The following is a 23,307-nucleotide window of genomic DNA, read 5'->3' as shown; positions in this document are numbered from 1 at the left end:
CCGCTGACGTCACAACAGGGCCGCGAGCCACGGACCCAGTTTTCTTGCGCTGTGCAATTAAAAGTTGGATATTCGCGCAACAACAGCTTCTTTTCACGTAATTATAACAGAAATCTAACATGTTTGCCATGTTGTATAGTTTATTTAAGAAATTGCATAGAGTCATGTTCGTGTCATCAGCGCTTTAACGTGGCAGTTGTATTGCCGAGGCCGAGTTTTCAGTAAATGTATAAATGTTACTTTAAGACACAATAATGTACAGTAATACTATTTTCAGTATCATATGAGGAACTCCAAGGAACATATCTAGATAGTGACAGCTGTGTGTGTATTAGTGCCTACAACATCATTAAACTCTGAGAGAAGTGTTGAAGTATTACTGCGTGATCAGAGAAATCTTCAGGTTTACCTGTTTAACTTAAACCTGCATTCATGTTTTCATAGCCGTACATCTTTTTCTTCTCTTCATGATCTGATTTTTTTTTTTTTTTTATCCTTCCTGTTCTGTCTTTTTTTTTCTTTTCTATTATCCTCTCACACGTCCATCGCCCTCCCATGCCCTTCACATCCTTCATGGAACCATGTTACATATGTATAAATGTAACCGAATCCTCCCCTTTCATCACCCAAACCATGACCTCACTTCCTTGCTGCCCTGTTATGACCCCTAAATGCCCATCCATATCCCCTACCTACCCCCTCGCCCCGGCCCGCTCCAGACCTGCGAATGAAGTGCAGGGGTGTCAGCGTTGGCCCAAGCCACTCTGCTGCCATCCGGATAGCCAGCCAATCAGACGACTTCCCCGGTATCCCAGGTACCCCGGGACTTTTCCATCATTGTGATCTCTGGCAAGCCATCACACTGTCATACGCACTCACTCACTCACTCACTCACTCACTCCTTCCCTTCTCTTCTTTCATCTACCTACCGACATTCTGTAGCACACTTATCAGCGCTTTTAAATGACCACATTTCAGTAGGACCACTTAATCTTCTGCCTTTTTGTCGGGTTTAAGATCGGGTGAAAGGTTTGTGAGACTGATCTGTACTTAGAGGTAAGTTGTAAGGCACAACTAGAGATTCAGCTTGATCATTGCTTTGCTTCTTTGTATAACAGGATCCAGCATGCACCACAGCAACAGTTCATCTGCGATGGCAGAGGAAGCCACGAGAGGGGTCGCTGTGGAGAAGTTTGACATGATGAAGAAATGGGGCCTGAACACTTATAAGGTATACAGTAAGACGTTTCTTAAGACGGTCAATAATAATGAATGCTTCTTAGAAGTGTGTTAATCCAAAGACCCTCTAATTTCTCACATTCTCTAAGACCCCGTCCACACGTAGCCGGGTATCTGCTAAATCGAAGATATTTTTCTACGTTTTGGCCTGTCATCCACATAAACACATCAAAAACGAATATTTAAAAAAACTCCAGGCAAAGTGAAGATTTTTGAAAACTCCATGTATGCCTTTTCGTGTAGACAGAGATAACCGGAGTTTTGCGTTTTAGAACGTCACAATCTGCGCCAAAAAAATGACAACAAATCTGCCCTGACGTCAAACGTGCGACCTTTGTTTACTGCAGAAGCCAGATTAAGTTTATACTCCAAAATTGTGTTTAGAAGCAATTCTGTCTCCGAGTCTGTCCAGATGAACGAGCTTGGCGTCATGTTTTATGTTTAGGCGGAAGTGACGCCAACAGAGGGCTATTCTGATTTGATTAGGGGGTTGGATTTGGGGAAATAATGCCATCTACAGGTTTGGAATGCTTATGAATGTGATTTGAAAACGCAGATGTTCGGTTATGTGTGGAAGGGATTTTTTTTCGAAGACGAGGTGGTGTGGATAAAACATTTTTTATTAGTGCTGTCAAGCGATTAAAATATTTAATCGCGATTAATGTCGCGACTGTCATAGTTAACTCGCGATTAATCACAATTTAATCGCATATTTTTGTCACATGAAAAAACATTGTAATTCTCTTATCAGCATAAAAAAGTGAATGGGCTTGCTCACCGTTCGAACTACGGGGGTACTCGGGGGATCCGAGATCCCCTGAAACAGACATGAGATCCCTTGAAAACATGATTTGGGAAATGTTGGGGGGTCTCTAAAATATTGGCAAAATGATGTTTATTGACATAGCAATCGTGTGTAACGGGAAGCATTTGCATATCCGAAGTGAGCGCGCAATGGAGATCCGCGCTCTGAGACAAGCGCAAGCACCCCCCCCCCCCCCCCCCCCCCCCCCAAGGGAAAAAAGGGACCCCCCGAAAATATCGGCATAGTTCGAACACTGGTTGTACCAATGTTTTTTTTTTTTTTAATTGCAGAGCATAACACGTCTTGTCACAGCCACTGCAAAGTGGGGCTGGAGCTGCCGATGGGAAAACGAAACCTAAGCCGAGCACCGTGGCTCTTCGGGGGAGGGCAGAGGACTCTGGCTGTGCGGGGCGTGGCATCATGTCACAGAGCGTTAATCTCGCGATAAAAAAAATTATCGCCGTTAAAATTGAGTCAAGTTAACGCGTTAATAACGTGACATTTTTGACAGCACTAATTTTTATAAATGGAGGGGGGAAAATGTTCGGTTTTAAAAATACCCGGCTACGTGTGTACATGGCCTAAGCCAGGAGTTCTCAACCTTTTCTACTTTAAGGCCCACCTATTCATACTTGTTACAAGTCGGGGACCATTAAAAAAGATCCTCAATTATTTTGGCTCATCTATTCTGTTCGAAACTAATAATCTATTGTAAAGTGTATTAATGGAACACAGCATCACTCCGTTACAGATAGGAGCCCAGGAGTTAAATAAATGCAATAAAAGCAAACTGTTTTTTTTAATTGTAGGTATTGTATTTAAAACTGTATGGATTATAGATGAAAGTCTTCCGGATTTACCCGGAAATCCGGATATTTGACAAAACTCTTGAAAATCTCCAGTTTTCCGAATGGAGAGATTTATTTTTCGGATTTTTCGCATTCCTAGACGCGGCGTAATACTTCGCATCGTCCTTGCATGGGAGCGGTCCTTAAACAGCCCAAACATAGTTCATTGATTAAAGACAGGTGTTCTTTGTTAACGGCGTGTGTGCCGGAGCTTGTTAGGTGCGCGCGCGCCTTCAGGTGCACGAGCTAAGGCGCGCAAGACTGACACCGTTCTGCGCAAGCGCAACACGATCGCACTAGAAAGCGTGGTCAAGCTGCCAGTGTAGCTGCAGTCTTTAGTTGTGAATTACGAGTGTTTCCTCTTGTGTTAATAATTCGCCATGTCAAAACAAGCGAAACTTTCCTCTTTCTTTCGATGTGAAGAGAGGAAAGCAATTTATTATATATTTTTTTCCATCAAAGTTGCATTTTGTGGCTTCGAAGCTAAGTTTTAGTGCTGTTTCTAGAACACGACATCAAGAAAACGTGGAAGAAACAGCAATAATGGAAGAACCGGTTTCTAAGCTGCCTAAAACTAGCAATGGTGATATTTTTTATTTTTTTTGCATAATGTACTCAGGCTGCCAGTCAATGTGCGCACGCACCCTGAAAAATCCTAGCTACGCCCCGATTTATATGAGAAATTTGGTATTCATTGATGTGTTTAAATTTACAGACAATACGAACTAATGTAAACAATTGGCTTCAACTCGCATAAATCTGAATTGGAAATTTTTAGTTCACTTTAGCTTATGCAAATGCACAACTCTACTAAAAGATTGATAAATGAGGCTCAACGTCCCCAACATCGAAACCTGAAAGCTTTAGAAACTCTAACAGACCTTTACTTTTTAACAGGACTGTTTTGGGATTTTGCTGAGTTTACCTTCAACTGTCTGATTTTTTTCAAAGTAATGAACCGTGTAGCAGGAAAATCACCGCGTTTTCTAAATGCACTCCTGAAAATTACTCATTAACTAGGGGAATTAAATTTGATATTTTTGACATGTTAATCATTAATGTACATGAAAGAAAAATGCTTAAAAGTTATAACTTGTTTTAGTGAAAATAAGTACTAGAATGCAGGGTTTTGCGTGTTATTAAAATAGTTCCGGGGGACGTTGCCCCCCCCAATCTTGGTTTGACTTTCAAAAGTTCAGGATTTTTTTTCTTTGCTCCACTTTCATCTCTAATGGATGGACCAGAAGCCAAACCATGCATGCAGGGCGTTCTCAGTCAAAAAGGATTAATGATCCAAAAGTGGAGTCTGGTCCATTAACACAAGAACTTTATTGCCATGTTTGTGTTCAGCAAACAAGCAAGTTATTACAACCAAGAAGTCCACTCAAAAGAAGTGGATATAGAAACCACTCCGTGGGATTAGATCCTTACACATTAACAAAAGGATTTTTCTTACGAGTCCATCCGTTGAGTTCCCCGACATCTCAACCTACCTGGTGCTGCAGACATCGTTCTACACGGATACACCGATGAAAAGCTGGAAGAGCATGGAGGCGTACAACTTTTTATATGTGGCTGGATTAAAGATCTGGGGATCAGGACACTCCAAGATGGACCGATCTAAGTGCAGGAAGTGTTTATTAGCAGGCGTGATATTTTACAAAAGCGAAGCAGAAAGCAGAATCATAAAGCAGAGTATTTTAAACAGCGTTATAAACACTGCTAGAAACAAACGTGATCATACTTCGCAAAGCCTCTGTGAAAAATAGCTTCCGTATCCATGTGTGCTGATTGCGCTCAAACCAGTATCGGGTGTTTCCCATAATGACAGAGTCCCAAGAGTGTGCACAATGATCTCTGTGAGCGAGCGCAGCAGCTCGGGCTGCGCCAAACTAAAGTGCACGAAGGCGTGACCGTCAAGTGTTCGCGTGCTGTGTGACCACAACTTGTATATCGCCATGTGTTGCTGCCAAAACGCCTCGTTTTCATCAATAACCCATCGCAAAGCATCATGAGCTGTAGTGTGACCGTAGCTGAATGAGGCAGCTGTGGCATCGGATGCGACCCAGGAATTGTACCCTACTACGAGTAAAAATGAGCTTCAACATGGGGGATGGGGGGGGGGAATTGCAGCCCACTAGATGGCGCTTTGTGGTTGAGAAACATTGATCTAAGCCAGGGGTATTCAATTAAAAGTCACTGAGGTCCAGTTATTAAATTTTGTCCAAGTAGAAGGTCCGAACCGAAGTCCAGCTTGTGTCTTATAGCCTTCCCCTATGTCCACATTTTCATATGGTTTCAACAGTATTTGTCAATTTCCAATGCAGGAAATGAACTGAGTGCACAACTAATCTCTTTTACCATAAATAAAAGTCGTCCCAGGAAAATAAATTAAAGGCCTTCATTTCAGAGTAAAGAAAACAGAAACCTCAGAATAAAATAAAGTGCAAACAGAGTGGAATAACTCCTTTTTCTCTTAAATTAAGGAGGTCCCAACCTGAAGAATTGAAGGCCGACACTTCAAGTAAAAAAGTCAACTCAGAAAACATTAACTAAAAAGTGCAAACAGAGCATTGACTTCACATTTTCTCCTCTTTGTTCTTAAAATAAGGAGGTCCCAGCCTAAAAAAACGAGGGCCTACTTTTCAAGAAAAAAAAGTCCACATTTTCAGAAAACAAGTGGCTTTTTGGGGGGGAAATGCAAACCGAACATTTTTCTTTGAACTTTTCTCTTTTAATTCTTCTTCTTTTACTTTTCTTAATGAGAAAAACGGGTATGTGGCTGACCTGCCAGTAATTTAAATCTTGGTTGGAATGGAGTTAGTGCCATTCTCATGCAGATATGTAGGTGTTCATTGTTGAGCCTAGAACGGTACTTGGTTTTGACAGTGTTCATAGTGGAAAAAGCTGACTCACAGCTGTAAGTCGATCCAAACATAGTCAAGGTGTGCAGTGCTACTTTGGTTAGACCAGGGAACACACTCTCAGAAACAGTCAGTGCGTTTACATGCACATAGAGAAAATGGAATTTCTGCCGTAGCTCGTCTGAAATCGAAGCTCTAAATGGCATGTAAACACCTTAGCTCGGCTGAAATCGAACCGAACTTGATTTCTCGCAATCGAGCTACACGACCTAGATTATGCGATTTTTGCCGAGCTACTTAGTGCATGTATACCCTATCGAGCTACGTAGTCCAGCTACTTGCTTCAGCACTGCCCCTTCTGGAAGTGACGAATGACGAGACCACAAGCGGGAAACACAACAGCCTCAGTCGGCATGACACTTCACCTTAGCCGCCCACTTTATTAGGAACACTTCTGTTCGTACATACAAACTACAAACACTCTTCTAATGCTACGTTCACACTGCAAGGCTTAATGCTCAATTCCGATTTTTTTGTGAAATCCGATTTTTTTGTGAGGTCGTTCACATTAACAAATATATGCGGCTTGTATGTGATCCTCAGTATGAACGAAAAGCGACCTAAAAGTGTTCCGCATGCGCATTGCAGGATACGACGACGTCACACGCAGTGAGCATGGCCAGTGTTTTTACGGAAGTAAAACCGCCCGGTAGGGTTGGGCGGTATCCAAATTTTGATACCTTTAAACTGTCTGTGTTTTCCCGGGGTATACGGTATTACCGAGAAAAAAATATTTTGTTTCGGCCTACTGTGTAACGTGCGCCTATGCCTCAAATGTACTATTTAAAAGCAGCATAGCGAATTGTGTGCATTGTGGTATGGATTAAGCAGCAAAGCGAATTTTGTGCATTGCTGAATGGATTAAGAGATATTTCAAAGCATCACGCAACTCTTCCTTCATCTTGAAAATAGCATTCAACTGTCGTTTACACATGTCTGCGTTGAAACGCCATTTGCAGCACTATTTCACCTACTCCATCAAAAAAAAAGTACACGATGAGCAGGATCATACCCTTTCAAGCATGGGAAATAAAAAAATGAAAGAATCAACCAACACCCAAGTCCGTTTAGACTGCGCGATAAACCATATTCTTCAGCGCAAATGAGGCGAACCTAATTCAAATGCGTGATAGCTGCACAAGGCAAAATCATATGGGCCCACGTCATGCCATGGCGGGGAAATTAATAATCAAATGGCCTTACCTTGCTTAAAACGTTGTCTTGATCACATAACTCCTTACAATTATTCCACTTAAATCCATACGGTTTAACACACCCAACAAAGATAGCAAGCGCATTGCTAATTCCCACCAGAAACCTAACAGTTTACGCTACAATGTTTTCTTCCGTTTCTTCAGTAGATGACATTTCAAACGTTTATTACCCACATCCCAAATGTCATACGTTATATTATTTTACCTTGTTGTTACTCATGTAACCTACTCAAAACACAACTCATTGGAGAGATCTCGTGGAAGTGGAGTACCCCAGGCTATGGTGTGCCTTAGGGGACATATTAGATTTTTCGTTTGGTTTGAAACCAAAATACTGCCACACTGCTGATGTTGTATTTTTTTTTTTTTTTTTTGCCACTAACTCGTTATCTTGACTTGCCATCTTTCAACCGCGGTCTCAGTCTTTTTTTTTTTTTTTTTTTTTTTTAAGATAGGACAGTATAGAGAGACAGGAAATGAGCGGGGGAGAGAGAGACGGGATCGGGAAATAACCTCGGGTCGGAATCGAACCCGGGTTCCCGGATTTATGGTACGGTGCCTTAGCCATCTGAGCCATGACACCCCGGGTCTCAGTCTCTTGCGAAGCTTTCTGTCAGACTCCAAATGTCACGCAGGGTTGCCATGGTAACGACATAAACAACCCTGCATGCGATGAGAACTTCTTTAGGAAATTGATAGAATTAGTGAAAATACGATCACAGTTATTCGGGATGATCTTCAATTTATTATTTTATATTATGACCTCATGTACTCCATATTTATTTAGATATTATATATTTTTTTAAAATGACGGTAATGAGACCGATACCGTTGGTACTTTTGGATACCTCGGGATACCTTCTTACCGTAATACCGCCCAACCCTACCGCCCGGTTGCGGTATGACCCATCCAATCTAGCTTGAATAGCTGTATCGCCCCCAAATGGAAATCAGCTCCCTAACCTCTGCGTCCTTCCATTGAGAAGATTCAGAACCTTCACAGCCCGAAGCGTCCCTCGCATTGATGTCATGCGCAGGGGTGCAGATACGTTTTTTGAACTGGAGGGGACAAAGCTGCCAGCAAACCAACCCCAACCCCGATATGCCTGTCAAACTTGTTGTGGGTTACCATAGCAACCAAGCTCGAGCTCGCAACCTGTGCAGTCTGCGCAGCTCAACCAACCGAATATCAGTCTTTGTTTTGTTTTATGTGAGTTGTTGCAACTATGTATACACTGCCGTGCACCTCAATAAACCGAATGGTAATTAGTCTTTTGATTTTTCCGTGAGGTTTGCCTTATGCAAAGTGGGGGGGACCGAACGAAGTGAATTTAAATCTGGGTGGGACGAATCCCACCCTCTATCTGCGCCTGTGATTATGCGCCATGTTGTTGTAACTTTTTTTGAGAGACCCGCCGCCTACTTCAGCGCAGAATAGTGACGTTTGTGGCTTGTTGATGACGTGTAAGTCGGATGAATGCGACCTGGCGGTTCAGACTGAAGTCGCATATGAAAAGAGCGGATAGGAATCGGAATTAGGACCACATATCCAAACGGCCTGGGTCGGATTTGAAAAAAATCGGATCTGTGTCATTCATATTGTCAATAAAAGATCGGATACAGGTCACATATGGGCGAAAAGATTGGATTTGAGTCACTTCAGCCTGCAGTGTGAACGTAGCCAAAGTGTCACTCTAATGTTCTGAATTGTACTCCATGACAGCTTTTTTAGCAGTCTGCACCAATACCTCACTAGGCTGCATGTCACAGCAAGTGTCTGTGTTGATCTTGCCGGAGTGCCCATTCAGAATCTTTTCAGTCGCTAGTGAAAGTCGCTCAGGTGGAAAGACGCTTTTCAAACAAAATGTTACTTCCCGGTTGGCGGGATTCTCGCAATGTGGTGTGCGCATGATCAGAAGTGGAACGAAGTCTCGCTACCACAAGATAAAGCGTGATTTCATAAGACTCTTTACTGGCTGTCTGTGCTTTCTGTGGTGTACAGTACGTTTGTAAATGTTATGTGCTCTTTTATCATCGTGGGAATTGATTATAGCTCTAAATAAATATTGAAGTTTTTTTAAAGAATCCGTATAACTTTATTTGTACGCCCGTATACTACGTTTATTGAATCAAATCCGTATAAAATACGGACATTCCGTATAGGTTGACATATATGTAGACTCCAGTGCGCAAAGCCAACGGTAAATAATAAAAAAAAAAATCCAGGCTGCCCAACTGTCCAGAGAAACCAAGATTAAAATCTTCGAAGCATCAGTGGAATCTATACTGCTGCACAGCTCGGAATCCCGGTCGTTGACTAAAACCCAGGAAATGTCCCTCGATGGCACGTCTATGCTGTGTAGAATTCTAAATGTCTCATGGTGCGATCATCGGTCAAATGACGGACTGTACAGAAACCTACCCCGACTCTTGCGCATGATAAGGAAGAGGCATCTAGCTCCGAGTGGCCACCTGCTGTCAGAGTTCTACTCTGGGACCCCTGAAATGCAACGCGAGTTTGGTCAGCCTCAGACAACCCTCAGAGACCCCGACCTACCGGGGATCACCTTCAGGCAGCCATGCTCGACCGGCCGGTCTGACAGAAGATATCAAATCAAGTCACCGGCCTCCTGGATGACCGAATAAGAAGGAAACAAATACAGTCAATAGCTCTACTTCACAACATTATTTCATGAACCGCTCAACTAAGTAAAGAGATTATTACTTTAAGACATGCATTTAAATTAATAAAAATAAAGAAACCATTGGATTAAAAGGGGTGTCCAAACTTTTGACTGGTACTGTATGTCGTCTGACCCACTGTTCAGTACAAGGTGAACAAAGTGCATCAGAGTGGCAATAAAAAGGATTGTGACCTGCAGGGGGCACTAACTTATGACTAAATAATCATCTCGTTCTCACTCCTACAGTGTGATTTTTGATTTCCTTATCCATAATCATGTTTGTTTATTTTGGCTTGGTCTCAATCCTTTGTCATGGTGATGAGTTAGAGACTGGAAGTGGTACAGTTCCGGAAAGTACCGTAACTGAATCTGTGATTTTTGGTTTAGCGACGCCTGCCAAAACTTTCCCTTTTCAATGACGGTGGCACATTCCATTGCAGTGCGAAAGCCTGAAACATGAGGCTCTTACAAGTTCATTTCAGAGTGAGAGTAATATAGTTTTTTTTTTTTTTTTTTTAAACTGTACGTGGACTCATCATTTGAGAAAACAAGCATTTCATAGAAAACAAAACCTCAAAACGATAAAGTTAATGGTTTGTTAATCTCTTTGTACCTGACTTCAGGACTGGATATTCGTAAAAAAAAAAAAAGGAAACGACCAATACTAGGAGCAGGTAAGAATAAACTTTATTTTGGTGACTTTGCAAAGTTTATCTATCGTGTGGTGTAATTTCTGGGATAAGCTGACTGATGGATCACTCTGCGACTAGTTCATGCACACAAAGCGGACAGCCTCTTACTTGCGTCTTTTGATTTCATACCGTAAAACCAGTGAAATTTTGCTCCCTCTGAAATTTGGGCATTGTGATGTATATTTATTTCTGTAATATCTTGGAAAAAAAAAAAAACAACACCAGGCCATTCTGTGGCTAGGAAGTTATTTAATTTGAGGGGACTCCTTCGCAAACAGCGTGCATGAAATCGCTCGCTTTGCACAGTCAAGCAGACAGGAAGTCCGTGTGCGCACGCGCAGGTTTGCTTTAGTCATCGTCGTCGCTGCTGCCTTTTTGGGTTCTACAGCAGCCGGCATCCAGTGTTGCATTACTGCCATCTATAGGTTTGCCTTGAGCGTGCACTGACAGTTCCATCATTCTGTCGCTAAACGAACAGCTGATCACACCGAGGTGCTCGCTGAGCGCCGATATTTATTAGTTTGGGTTTCCCCCGCAGTATAACGTCTTTCTTCTCGCTTTGCGTTACTGTAGTCGGTCTTTCATGTTTCATTCACGTTCTCCATTTTCCTCTCCTGTTTCAAGTTTGTGTCCCACAATGCCTTGTACGAACAGGGAAAGCCCACCACGTGATGCATGACATAGTATCTTGAGTTGTCTCACGGTGAAGCAGGAAAAAATAGCGGAGAATTTAGGGCCACATGGCCTTAAATTCATTAATTGTTCTATTTAAAAAAAAACCTAATACAATTGGAAGTCTGTGATTTCGAATTCACTAGCTTTCAGTTCACTAAAGAAATATAATTGGGTGTCAAATTCTTTTTATGACCTACACTTGAAAAATCGGAAAGGCGGTCTAGCTTTAAAGTGCATGTTCTGGACCAATTTAGTTTTTATATATATATATATATATATATATATATATATATATATATATATATATATATATATATATATAATTTATTTATTTAAAAAAAATTTTTTAAATATATGAAAGTATGTCCCTTTACACACTCATCCAGAAGGGTAATTTTGCACAAGGCCATCTGTCTACAGCAGAAAAAAATAAAATACCAAAACGCGTCTGGAAAAATCCCAAGCGAGTCTGGAGCCAGATTCGTGACGTTACCTGCGGAAGCGTGAGCAGGCTGCGCGAGCTTTGCACGGTTTCAGTGCACAGCCTGTGTAGACCAAGCGCTCCCATTTCTCTCTCATTGTCCGGTCTTTTGGGAAACGATGAGTGCTAATCCCATCAAGATTGGTGTTGCTACACCCTCCTACGATACATCTGTTAACCATTTTAATAATTACGCGATAACGTTGAAGAAATTTGCAGAAAACCACCAGGTCGTTTCCTTATAAACAAACCAGCGCTGGCGTAGGATTCAGAGGGAGGCGTCCCGCACGCGACGTGACAAAAATCAATGTTTGCCGGGGAATCCAAATGCCAAGTTTTTTTTTAGAGGCGGACCAATTCGCCTCAAATGGGTTGATTTCAACTGAATTTTTCTGGTATTGCGCAAGGTAAAAAAAAAATTGTGCAAAATGTGACAGATATTTGACCAAAGTTTAATATAAAATAGGAGAATTACATGGATCTTGCTCCTGAATTTACCTGTGATATGCACTTTAAGCGCATGTGGGGGTGGGGGACGACTACTAGTTCTCAAGTGTTTTATCACAGGTTTGTTTCATTTTTATAGACTTTAAACTTGAATGGGATTTGGCAGTATGCTGGGGAAGAACAACAATTACTCACGCCTGTGATAAATTTCTCTAGAAGTGATTGTTGCCCAAACAATTCTGGTAATCAGCCCAGTTTATCTTTTCATTTTTGCCGTTCCCATAGAAGTACTGGGTGTGAGTAGGTTAGATGTGGGCAGAGTTATAGCAGACACTTATGAAAGTGTCAAGAAACATGTATACGAATGTGTATTGCAACAAAGGGCTTAAAAGTAAAACTGCTTGTTTATTAAAGCTATTGCAATTTAAATTAGAAATCAGATTTCTGGTGTCTTTGTTCAACTATAGTAAAGATAATTAAGCTTTTTAGGGGGCTGTTTATTCTAATGCTAATCAAAACCATATCAACGATAAAATTAATCATGTTGCTGTTATTTGTGTGGTCGAATGCTGTCTGACTGTGTACCATGATTAGATGTTTATGGATCAGGGATCCCAGACGTCCGCTATTTAGCGGAATTCCGCTATTTTTCTAGCCAAAGTGGTGGTGTTTTTTTTTTAAATCTCTTGTATATCCATTAAAAATGTTTAAGTAAAATGACCAGCAGAATATGTTCTGATTTGGTTTGCTTGTTTAGCGATGTTTTTGTCAGCTTTGTTTGTTCTCGTTGACATTCGGGAACACTCGGAAGTTAAATTGATGTAAATACCGCGAGACTGTACGCGATAGAACGAGAAAACAATATGGCTGCACCCATTTGCTAGAAAATGTGTTTTAACTCCGTTCGTGCTTTTGTTTCTAATGCGTTGAACTTAATTCAATATGCAGGGCTGTGAAATTTCCGCAGATTCTGTCGCGAAAAATATCATCTTCACAAAACGTCTATTTTTGCATTAAAATCATTGGGGGGGGTCTAGTCGGTTTTAATCGCCTTGCACGAGACCGGCAGCTCAATACAGCTGGACTCGCGGAGTTTTATGCCAGCTGAGCGTGGAACACGTCTTGACTGCGAATGACAGAGCTAAAAATAGCTATTGCGTGACCTGGCACCGCATACGTGAATTTTGTACTTACAGGGTGCAAGATCAGACATAGTTAAGATGCCATCAAAAAGGAAAGCTAAGGAGGTGTTTGAGAGAGATGCAAAGAGGGCTAGAAAAGAACACACAGACAGACTGAAGGAAAAGATGAAAAAGAACAAGTTTGCAAAACTGAAAGAGATGGTGTTAAAGAAAAGAAAATTAAAAGACTTTCATTAGATGCTGTTTGACAGACTATGAACATTTTGTAAATAGCTTTAATAGAGGAATGCAAACACTATAGAACTAATAACTAACAGCCTTACTGAAAGATGAATTGAAAGAAATAGCTGGGAGTGATGCAAAGAGGAATAGAAGGAGCCAGAAGTAAAAGAAAAGATGTAAATAATATATTAGATAAGAAACATTAGTGTTTTTTTTTTAAACTTTTGCTCTGTAGACAAGAGACATTGTGACAGATTCTTGGAAAAAGCCAGGACATAATACAAGAATTAAGTGTAATTTGGAAGACAACAGGTATCTCTCACTTAAATACTGAGCATGATTTTTCACAAAGTCATTTTGAAAGGCCTATCAAAGTTTTCTTTTATCAACATTTCTTTAAATTATTTACACATTTTTTTTTTTACTTTTATTTTGATTAAGAGATAAAATACATAGGCACTTATTAGATATTTCAAGGTATTTTACATGGATCTTTCATTTTAAAAGAGAAAACTGTTGATCGGTATTTTATATGGCAAAATGAAGACCAAGACTAGTCAAATATTTACTTGTTGAGATCAATTTTTTACTTGCAGGAAATGCTCAGAATACACCATATAACACCTAAAATGGCTTGGTGTTTGGGGCCCTGTGGGCCCCAGACCCCGGGCTTATGCTGGGGGGCTGTGCCCCCAGACCCCCCCCCCCCCCCCCCCTTTTCCTCAGATTTCTTATTTACAATTTCACAGCCCTGAATATGTCGTGGAAAAAAAAGATATCGTCCATAAAAGAGATAGCGGAACAGTGTCCGGGGTTAGAAGTATGTTCTTCAAAGCCACATTTTCATCTCATTTTTATAAATTTTTTTTTTTTTTTTTGCCACTTATGTCATTGATTACAAAATATGGCATCAAATAGATACACATTATTGTTAAATTCTGTTGCTTTTCTATGTTAAATCTATGTAAAAAATGTGTTCTATAGCATCTTTAAATGTTAAAATCTCAACAGCTTCAGGGGGCTTGCAGCGCCCTTGACCCCTGCTGATAGTTTCTTACATTCCTCTATTTTTTTCAATTACTGCTGGGATCCCTGATGGATGGCCATTACTGTGCAATGTCATTTATACAGGTTGTTACAAAACATCGGTTCGATCCGTACTTAGAATTACATCATATGTTTAAGATATTACAAGGTAATTTTTTTTTTTTAATTTTTTTAAAATTTATTATTATTATTTTTTTTAATTCGTGCCATGTTTAATAGTTCTGGGAGACGTGTCATGTTAGTATTTGTAAAAGTGTGTTTAAAGTGAGATGTGCCTTTTGTGCCACATGACCGCAGTCTGACTCCTTTTGAATGACACCGGTGCTGTGCGTGGAAGGTCAAGGTCTCTCCCCCCCCCCCCCCTTTTAATTTTTATTTATTTTTTTAAATAAATTTGTCATTTCAACCATATAGAGTTAAAATGAAACTACGCTTCTCCAGGACCACGGTGCTACATTAAACCTCGCAGGACTACAAGCCTACATCTAATGACAAAGTGCAAGAGTGCAACACTGCAGACATTAAATGACACAATGGACAAACAATATACACTACTGTTCAAAAGTTTGGGGTCACCCAGACAATTTAGTGTTTTCCATGAAAAGTCACACTTTTATTTCCCACCATAAGTTGTAAAATGAATAGAAAATACAGTCAAGACATTTTTCTGGCCATTTTGAGCATTTAATCGACCCCACAAATGTGATGCTCCAGAAACTCAATCTGCTCAAAGGAAGGTCAGTTTTATAGCTTCTCTAAAGAGCTCAACTGTTTTCAGCTGTGCTAACATGATTGTACAAGGGTTTTCTAATCATCCATTAGCCTTCTGAGGCAATGAGCAAACACATTGTACCATTAGAACACTGGAGTGAGAGTTGCTGGAAATGGGCCTCTATACACCTATGGAGATATTGCACCAAAAACCAGACATTTGCAGCTAGAATAGTCATTTACCACATTAGCAATGTATAGAGTGGATTTCTGATTAGTTTAAAGTGATCTTCATTGAAAAGAACAGTGCTTTTCTTTCAAAAATAAGGACATTTCAAAGTGACCCCAAACTTTTGAACGGTAGTGTAAAATGTACACACAAGCAACATAAGGTGCAGAGTTGAGTGTGCTGGGTTTCACGCGACGTCACATCATTAGACCTCATTAGTTCTTCAAAACTTCAGCTGGTGGTCTACCAAAGCTCAGTTGACAGTGTTTGTACGGAGAAGGTGCACTGTTCGCATGAAAAATGCCTTACGCTTGCGTTTTAGGGTGTTCGAATCGATCAAACCGTGAAACTGATAAGTTTCTTCAGGGTTCTCCATGAACTAAAAAAAAAAAAAAGAGTGAACGAACACAGGATTTCACAAAAAGACGTAGAGAAAGGTGGCTTTTAAACCTCTCACTGAAATCGAAAGGAGCCGAGTCGAAGCGTGTTCGAGTTTGCAGTGATCACTTGGTGAAAGGTTTGTATCTCCCTCTCGGCTATGGTGTTGGTGTTTTTCCAAGTACTTTTCTTATGTGTCATTATTTAACGGCACTTTTTTTTTTCAGAGGGTTTCTGATGATCTTTGTGAATGATTTACCTGAGAGATAAGAGCCGACACAAGTGAGAATCAAGCCGACTGTTTGTTTACACTTCAACTTGCAGCACTTCGTTGTAAAGACGCGAACAAAAACCTTAAACAAACATACACGGGCAAAAACAATACAGGATTCATTCAGCAGCGACTTGATACCAAGGTCCTTTACCCAGCCACATACAAAAAAGTCATAAGCCTCTATACTCTTCCACGCTTTCATCTGTTTTGCAGTGTAGAAGGACGTCTGCAACACCAGATGTCGGGGAACTCGACTGAAGGGTAGTTTTCGAGATCGTATGACACATCCTTCTTTCCCAGACTGTAGGGGTCGATTCCATTGCACATAGCAATCTTCTGAATAGATCTAAAGCGAGCAGTGGCTTCTAGATTACGAGCGTACTCTAAGTTATCGCTAGTTGTTTGCACTACAGCAGCAGTTTTAGACCACCAGCTATTTCACTTCCAGTAAAACTGCTAAGAAAAGTCTCGTGACTGAAACCCAGTAATTGAGGTAGTGTATGAAGGGAAATAAATAAATGTCAACTTTGTGTGCACGAGAGACATTGTAAACGTTGTAAGGTAATGGTGCATTATTGTCCACTGTGCAAAGATTGCAGTGTGAGTGGTGTGTTCAGCAGTCCGTGAGTTGAGGAGTCTGATGGCATGAGGAATTGTAGTGTATGAAAATGGAATAAATAAATGTAAACCGTGTGTGAGACATTGTAACCACTGTAAGCAATAGTGCAATATTGTCCACTGTGCAGATACTGCAGTGTGAGTGGCGTGATCAGCAGTCCATGAGGAGAATCAGTCCAGTCCCTCAGAGTTGAGGAGTCTGACAGCATGTGGGAAGAAACTGTTATGCTGCGTTCATGTGCTATGGGAATTATGGTAAATACCAAACGCCGACATGGAAAGCACACATGAACGCCCCCTCTTGTGGTATTTTCCACTGGGCAACTCGTAGAAAATTTTGATACACGAGTTGCCGAGATGAGATGAACTTTAACCTTTTCAACATGGCGGCGAGCGGTACAAGACACTTGAATGTTAAGCATTGTACGCTACTAAAGTTTTTTTTACTAGTACTAGTGGGTAGTTTTTTGTGTCTATGCAATGTTGCGTCATTAACAAGTGTAATATAATACGTTAGAAATCCGTTTCCTTTAAAAAGTGTTGTTATGGTTTGTTTTTACCTATCCAGAGCAGATGCTATTGCTAACGATAGCTAACTAACTATTGCTAACTTGAATCTGGTCCACCATCTTTAATTTGTCAACAACAACAAAAGCATGTGAACACAACACACTGGTAAATACCACTTCCCAATTGGAAAATATCATCTTCCCATAGCACATGAATGCAGCATTAGTCTGGCTGTGAAGGCCCGAATGCTTCGGTACCTTTTTCCAGATGGCAGTAGGGTGAAGACTGTGTGTGGGGTCAGCCACGGTGCTGGTGGCTTTCCGGATGCAGCGTGTGGTGTAAATGTCAATGATAGAGGGAAGAGAGACTCCGATGATCTTCTCAGCTGTCCTCACCAAGTTTGTTGCTAGATAAAGGGAATGAACTCTTCCGACATCTGACGAGTTCATAACCGTTGCTCAATAAGTGCGATGGTGGAAAACGTACCGAGAAATTGTAGTCAGAGCTAGACGGCCTTTCGATTTCATAAAATCAGTGAAATTTAGTTCCCTCTGAAATTTGGTCATTGTGATGTATGTTTTTATTTCTGTAATATCTTTTAAAAAAAAAATCCAGGCCAATCTGTGGCTGGGAAGTTATTTAATTTGAGCAGATTCCCTAGCAAATACTGTGCATGAAATCGCTTGCTTTGCGCAGTCAAGCAGACGGAGGAAGTCCATGTGTGTGCATGCGCAGGTTTATCTTCATCTTTTGGGTTTTACGGCAGCTGGCAATCCAGTTGTGTTACTGCCATCTACAGATTTGCCTTGACCGCGCGCTGACAGTTCCATCGTTCTGTCGCTAAACGAACGGCTGATCACACCGAGGTGCTCGCTGAGCACCAATATTTATTAGTTTGGGTTTCCTTCGCGGTATAACGTCTTTTTCTTCTCGCTTTCCGTTACTGTAGTCGGTCTTTTTTGCGTTTCATTCGCATCCTCCATTTTTCTCTACTGTTTCAAATTTGTATCCCACAGTGCCTTGTGCGAACGGGGAAAGCCCACCTCGTGATGCATGACGTAGTATCTTATATTGCGTCAAGGTGAAGCAGGAAGAAGTGGTGGAGAATTTAGGGCCACGTGGCCTTAAATTCATTAATTGTTCTATTTTTAAAAAAGAATAAAATTGGAAGTCTGTGATTCGAATTCGGTAGCTTTCGGTCCATTAAACAAAAATAATTGGGTGTCGGGGAAAATTCTTTTTATGAAAAAAAAACTTGAAAAATGTGAAAGGCTGTCTTGCTTTAACTTACCCCTTCGGACATAACGTGTACAATAGCATTTTTCTTTGTGTCTGAAGGGGATGAGATGATTATTTGAGAACTCATAGTTTGAGTATGACATTACTTCAACGCATAATTAACTTTTTTTTAATTAATAAAAATAAAGGGAAAAAAACCATTGAATTTCGTGTGTCCGAACTTTTGACTGGTATTATGTATGTATCTGGTTACACATAGTTATTGTGAAACTCGACACTGATGACAGTGCAGTACACGATGAAATGGAAAATCCACTGCAACCGCGCAATAATGAACTCCTATGAACTAGCCTTGTGCTGCTCTTCCCACCAGAGACCGACGGAGTAATCAAGTCCGAAGTCAAGTTAACAATCCATGTTAACATCATAAAAGCTTAACGAACCTCGCTTAAGTGTCGATCACTAACAATTGTCGAAAGGTGATCAAAGGATCGCTATAAAGATGACCTGACTGCTGATACTGCTAAACTTGCCACCTAGTTAAAGCATACTGGTGGCGTTTTTATACCCTCTGCTCAGCCCTGTGGTGCGACATAAATGACATCAGTGATTTTCAACATGTGAATGAACTGAATGGTGAAAATTTAGAAAACCCAGTGAGTCAGTGGGTGGCCATTGACAACAATACACCAGTAACCTCGGTCATTTCCATAACAAAGAAATCACCTTCGTTTGTGATCCTTTAACTCAGTAAGGCTACATCCACACGACAACGGCAACGAGATTTTTTTTTTTTTAAATATCGCGTCCACATGGGCAACGGATCAGTAAAATATCAGGTTCATATGGCAACGCAACGCTTGCTGAAAACAAAGACGGTCCCATCGGAGACACCAGAACAATAGAAGTAGACGCATGCGCATAACTGCGTATGCGCACAGTGACTATCCCTGTCACACGCACACACTTTCTCACTCCCTATCTTATGGATATAGTCCCTTTCAAACAACGAGAACGTGATTTAATGGAGATGCGGAAAGAGGAATGAACGGGGGTAGATGGAAGCTGGTACGCCAACATTCTGATATCCTCCAGAATTCTTTAATGGTCCGGAATAAACATCTGAAGAGGTGAGATCGCTCCTTTTTTTTTTTTTTTTTTCCCCTATTTTTGCTGGCGGGATTGACTCTGCCCTAAGGGCTATTCTCTCTCTCTCTCTCTCTCTCTCTCTCTCTCTCTCTCTCTCTCTCTCTCACTTTGCACCATTACACAATAAATATTCACTGAAAATATTTTGTAAGCGCGTTTCATGAACCAAGTTATAGGATTTGTTGACAACTCGCATCGAGTTTGTTACACTTCTACCCGGCATGAAGCACGTGGTTGTGACGTCATCATAAACAAATCCGTTCTACCCATCCAGACGACTTCGCAACGGCTCCGTTGCCAGATTTTTTCACTCTGGAACCCGTTCTCAAAAGATTTCATTTTGGGGCACCCAAAACGCCGGTGCTGTGTGGACGCCAGGCCGAAACGATAAACAGTTTTATCAGATTCACCTGAACCCGTTGCCATGTGGACAGGGCCTTAATTGACTGCAATAGTGACTCCGAAGGAGGAATTTGTGATGAGAATGTGCCTAAATTAAAACAGTCCAGGATTACAAGTTTATTTGGCTAGTAAAACCTGATGGGACATGAGGATCATACTGTAACAGCTTGTATGCTGGGGCAATGAGGAACTGGGAGGCAGGTGTGACAGGTCAAGGTACATTTTATTAGTTATCTTTCACTTTTCAGTGACTTTTGGTTTTGTGCGCGCACCACATGTTGGGGAGCACATCTTCATTCTCTCTCTTTTTTTTATTTATATATATATATATATATATATATATATATATATATATATATATATATATATATACTGGCTGTCTGAAAAACACAGGCACATTAATGGACAGCAGTGCTGTAGTCGAGTCACTAAACCTCAAGTCCAAGTCATTAAAAAAAAATTGAGTTGAGTCCAAGAACAAGACTCCAACCGCACCATTTGATGGAGGCTGTTTTAGCACCATTAACATTGGTTTGTTCCTGAACATGACGTATGAACAGGTGAATGTGCATTCTGTTTGTCAGGGAATGCAAAGTATTCTGTCAGAGATGGTTGGGAGACGGATGTAAGTGCAGAAGGGTTTTTTTTTGTTTTGTTTTAATATATAAATACAAGTGAAGATGGTAAACAATCCAGAATGGCAGGCAAAATCGTAAAACAGTGAAACACACAATAGGTCGAGCGAGGCATAAACAGTCTATCGTAGACTCGGCAGAATCAAAGACGAGAAACAGGAAATCAGGGATCAGGAAACCAAACAAGGAAATAAGGCTCAGTAATGTCAGCAAAGCAACTCAATACTTCGCAAAGTGTTTTTTCACAGTTTGTATATAGGCACGCTGATTGCGCCATAATCCTGTGCAGGTACAAGTCGTTTACGGCACACGTGCGAGTCTACCTCATGCACATGCCAAGGCCCGCAGGTGTGACACACTTGCATGAAATTAGTACAAAAATTAACTTTTATGCCAAATTATTAGGTCATGTTACAAAAAATAAAGGAAAAAATCCAAGTCCTCCCTCGTCTCCAATTTATAAGTCCTAATGCAATTAATGCAGGAGTCCGAGTCATCAGTGCTCAGGTCCAAGTCAAGTCACAAGTCCTTAAAATTAGGGCACGAGTCGGACTCGAGTACTACAAGCCTGATAGACAGCCAGTAATTGGACACGGGTGCAACTCCTCACGATACCTGCTGGTTCAATCTGACTCCTGACCATTCACATCCTTGCTGCCACACGTACTTTTACCAAGTGAAAAATGTACAATATTCGTATTATTTTTATGACACAGAAAAGAATGACTGACTTTTTTGTAAATATGCAAGTGAATTAAGTGCCAGTATAAATTAAACACAGTTGGTCGTGTTTAACGTAAGAGTGAGTGGTGTGACAAGTGGGTCCATTTCAGTATTACGAACTTTTCAGTATAACAAACTACTTGGACGTCCCCCAAGGAGTTTATCGTGGGATTGCAGTGTAATACGACCCTATCTGTCTATCTGAACATTTCACAAGTACAACCCCGATTCCAAAAAAGTTGGGACAAAGTACAAATTGTAAATAAAAACAGATTGCAATAATTTACGAATCTCAAAAACTGATATTGTATTCACAATAGAACATAGACAACATATCAAATGTCGAAAGTGAGACATTTTGAAATTTCATGCCAAATATTGGCTCATTTGAAATTTCATGACAGGAACACATCTCAAAAAAGTTGGGACAGGGGCAATAAGAGGCTGGAAAAGTTAAAAGTACAAAAAAGGAACAGCTGGAGGACCAAATTGCAACTCATTAGCTCAATTGGCAATAGGTCATTAACATGACTGGGTATAAAAAGAGCATCTTGGAGTGGCAGCGGCTCTCAGAAGTAAAGATGGGAAGAGGATCACCAATCCCCCTAATTCTGCGCCGACAAATAGTGGAGCAATATCAGAAAGGAGTTCGACAGTGTAAAATTGCAAAGAGTTTGAACATATCATCATCATCATCATTTACAGTGCATAATATCATCAAAAGATTCAGAGAATCTGGAAGAATCTCTGTGCGTAAGGGTCAAGGCCAGAAAACCATAATGGGTGCCCGTGATCTTCGGGCCCTTAGACGGCACTGCATCACATACAGGCATGCTTCTGTATTGGAAATCACAAAATGGGCTCAGGAATATTTCCAGAGAACATTTATCTGTGAACACGATTCACCGTGCCATCCGCCGTTGCCAGCTAAAACTCTATAGTTCAAAGAAGAAGCCGTATCTAAACATGATCCAGAAGCGCAGACGTCTTCTCTGGGCCAAGGCTCATTTAAAATGGACTGTGGCAAAGTGGAAAACTGCTCTGTGGTCAGACGAATCAAAATTTGAAGTTCTTTATGGAAATCAGAGACGCCGTGTCATTCGGACTAAAGAGGAGAAGGATGACCCAAGTTGTTATCAGCGCTCAGTTCAGAAGCCTGCATCTCTGAGGGTATGGGGTTGCATTAGTGCGTGTGGCATGGGCAGCTTACACATCTGGAAAGACACCATCAATGCTGAAAGGTATATCCGGGTTCTAGAGCAACATATGCTCCCATCCAGACGACGTCTCTTTCAGGGAAGACCTTGCATTTTCCAACATGACAATGCCAAACCACATACTGCATCAATTACAGCATCATGGCTGCGTAGAAGAAGGGTCCGGGTACTGAACTGGCCAGCCTGCAGTCCAGATCTTTCACCCATAGAAAACATTTGGCGCATCATAAAACGGAAGATACGACAAAGACCTAAGACAGTTGAGCAGCTAGAATCCTAGATTAGACAAGAATGGGTTAACATTCCTATCCCTAAACTTGAGCAACTTGTCTCCTCAGTCCCCAGACGTTTACAGACTGTTGTAAAGAGAAAAGGGGATGTCTCACAGTGGTAAACATGGCCTTGTCCCAACTTTTTTGAGATGTGTTGTTGTCATGAAATTTAAAATCACCTAATTTTTCTCTTTTAAATGATACATTTTCTCAGTTTAAACATTTGATATGTCATCTATGTTCTATTCTGAATAAAATATGGAATTTTGAAACTTCCACATCATTGCATTCCGTTTTTATTTACAATTTGTACTTTGTCCCAACTTTTTTGGACTCGGGGTTGTAGTTAGGTGAACTGGCAACCGGTCAAATTGGGTATAAAAGGAGCATCCCAGAGCAGCCGAGTCTCTCTGAAGTAAAGGCTGTTTTGCAGAAATCAAGGTTTTAGTATCTGGAATATTCCAGTATCTTTCTTATTTTGTCTGCTTTTACTTGAGACGTGCAATTGACTCTTGATCCTCATTTCTGTC

General features: G+C 40.9%; 1 protein-coding gene across 3 annotated transcripts in view; it reads left to right on the top strand.

The window, feature by feature from the left end:
- The window catches only part of arfip2b (ADP-ribosylation factor interacting protein 2b), an 82,247-nt gene that overhangs the window by 42,031 nt on the left and 16,909 nt on the right, over positions 1-23,307 (top strand). For all 3 annotated transcript variants that reach the window (XM_060909326.1, XM_060909325.1, XM_060909324.1), the window contains one exon: positions 1,119-1,231. In XM_060909326.1, coding sequence (XP_060765309.1) covers positions 1,119-1,231 — 113 coding nt within the window. The remainder of the gene's footprint in view (positions 1-1,118; positions 1,232-23,307) is intronic.

This window comes from Neoarius graeffei, chromosome 25, assembly GCF_027579695.1.
Source record: "Neoarius graeffei isolate fNeoGra1 chromosome 25, fNeoGra1.pri, whole genome shotgun sequence".
Taxonomy (NCBI): Eukaryota; Metazoa; Chordata; class Actinopteri; order Siluriformes; family Ariidae; genus Neoarius; species Neoarius graeffei.
The sequence above is the reverse complement of the archived record's forward strand: the minus strand, read 5'-3'. Positions and strand labels throughout refer to the sequence as shown.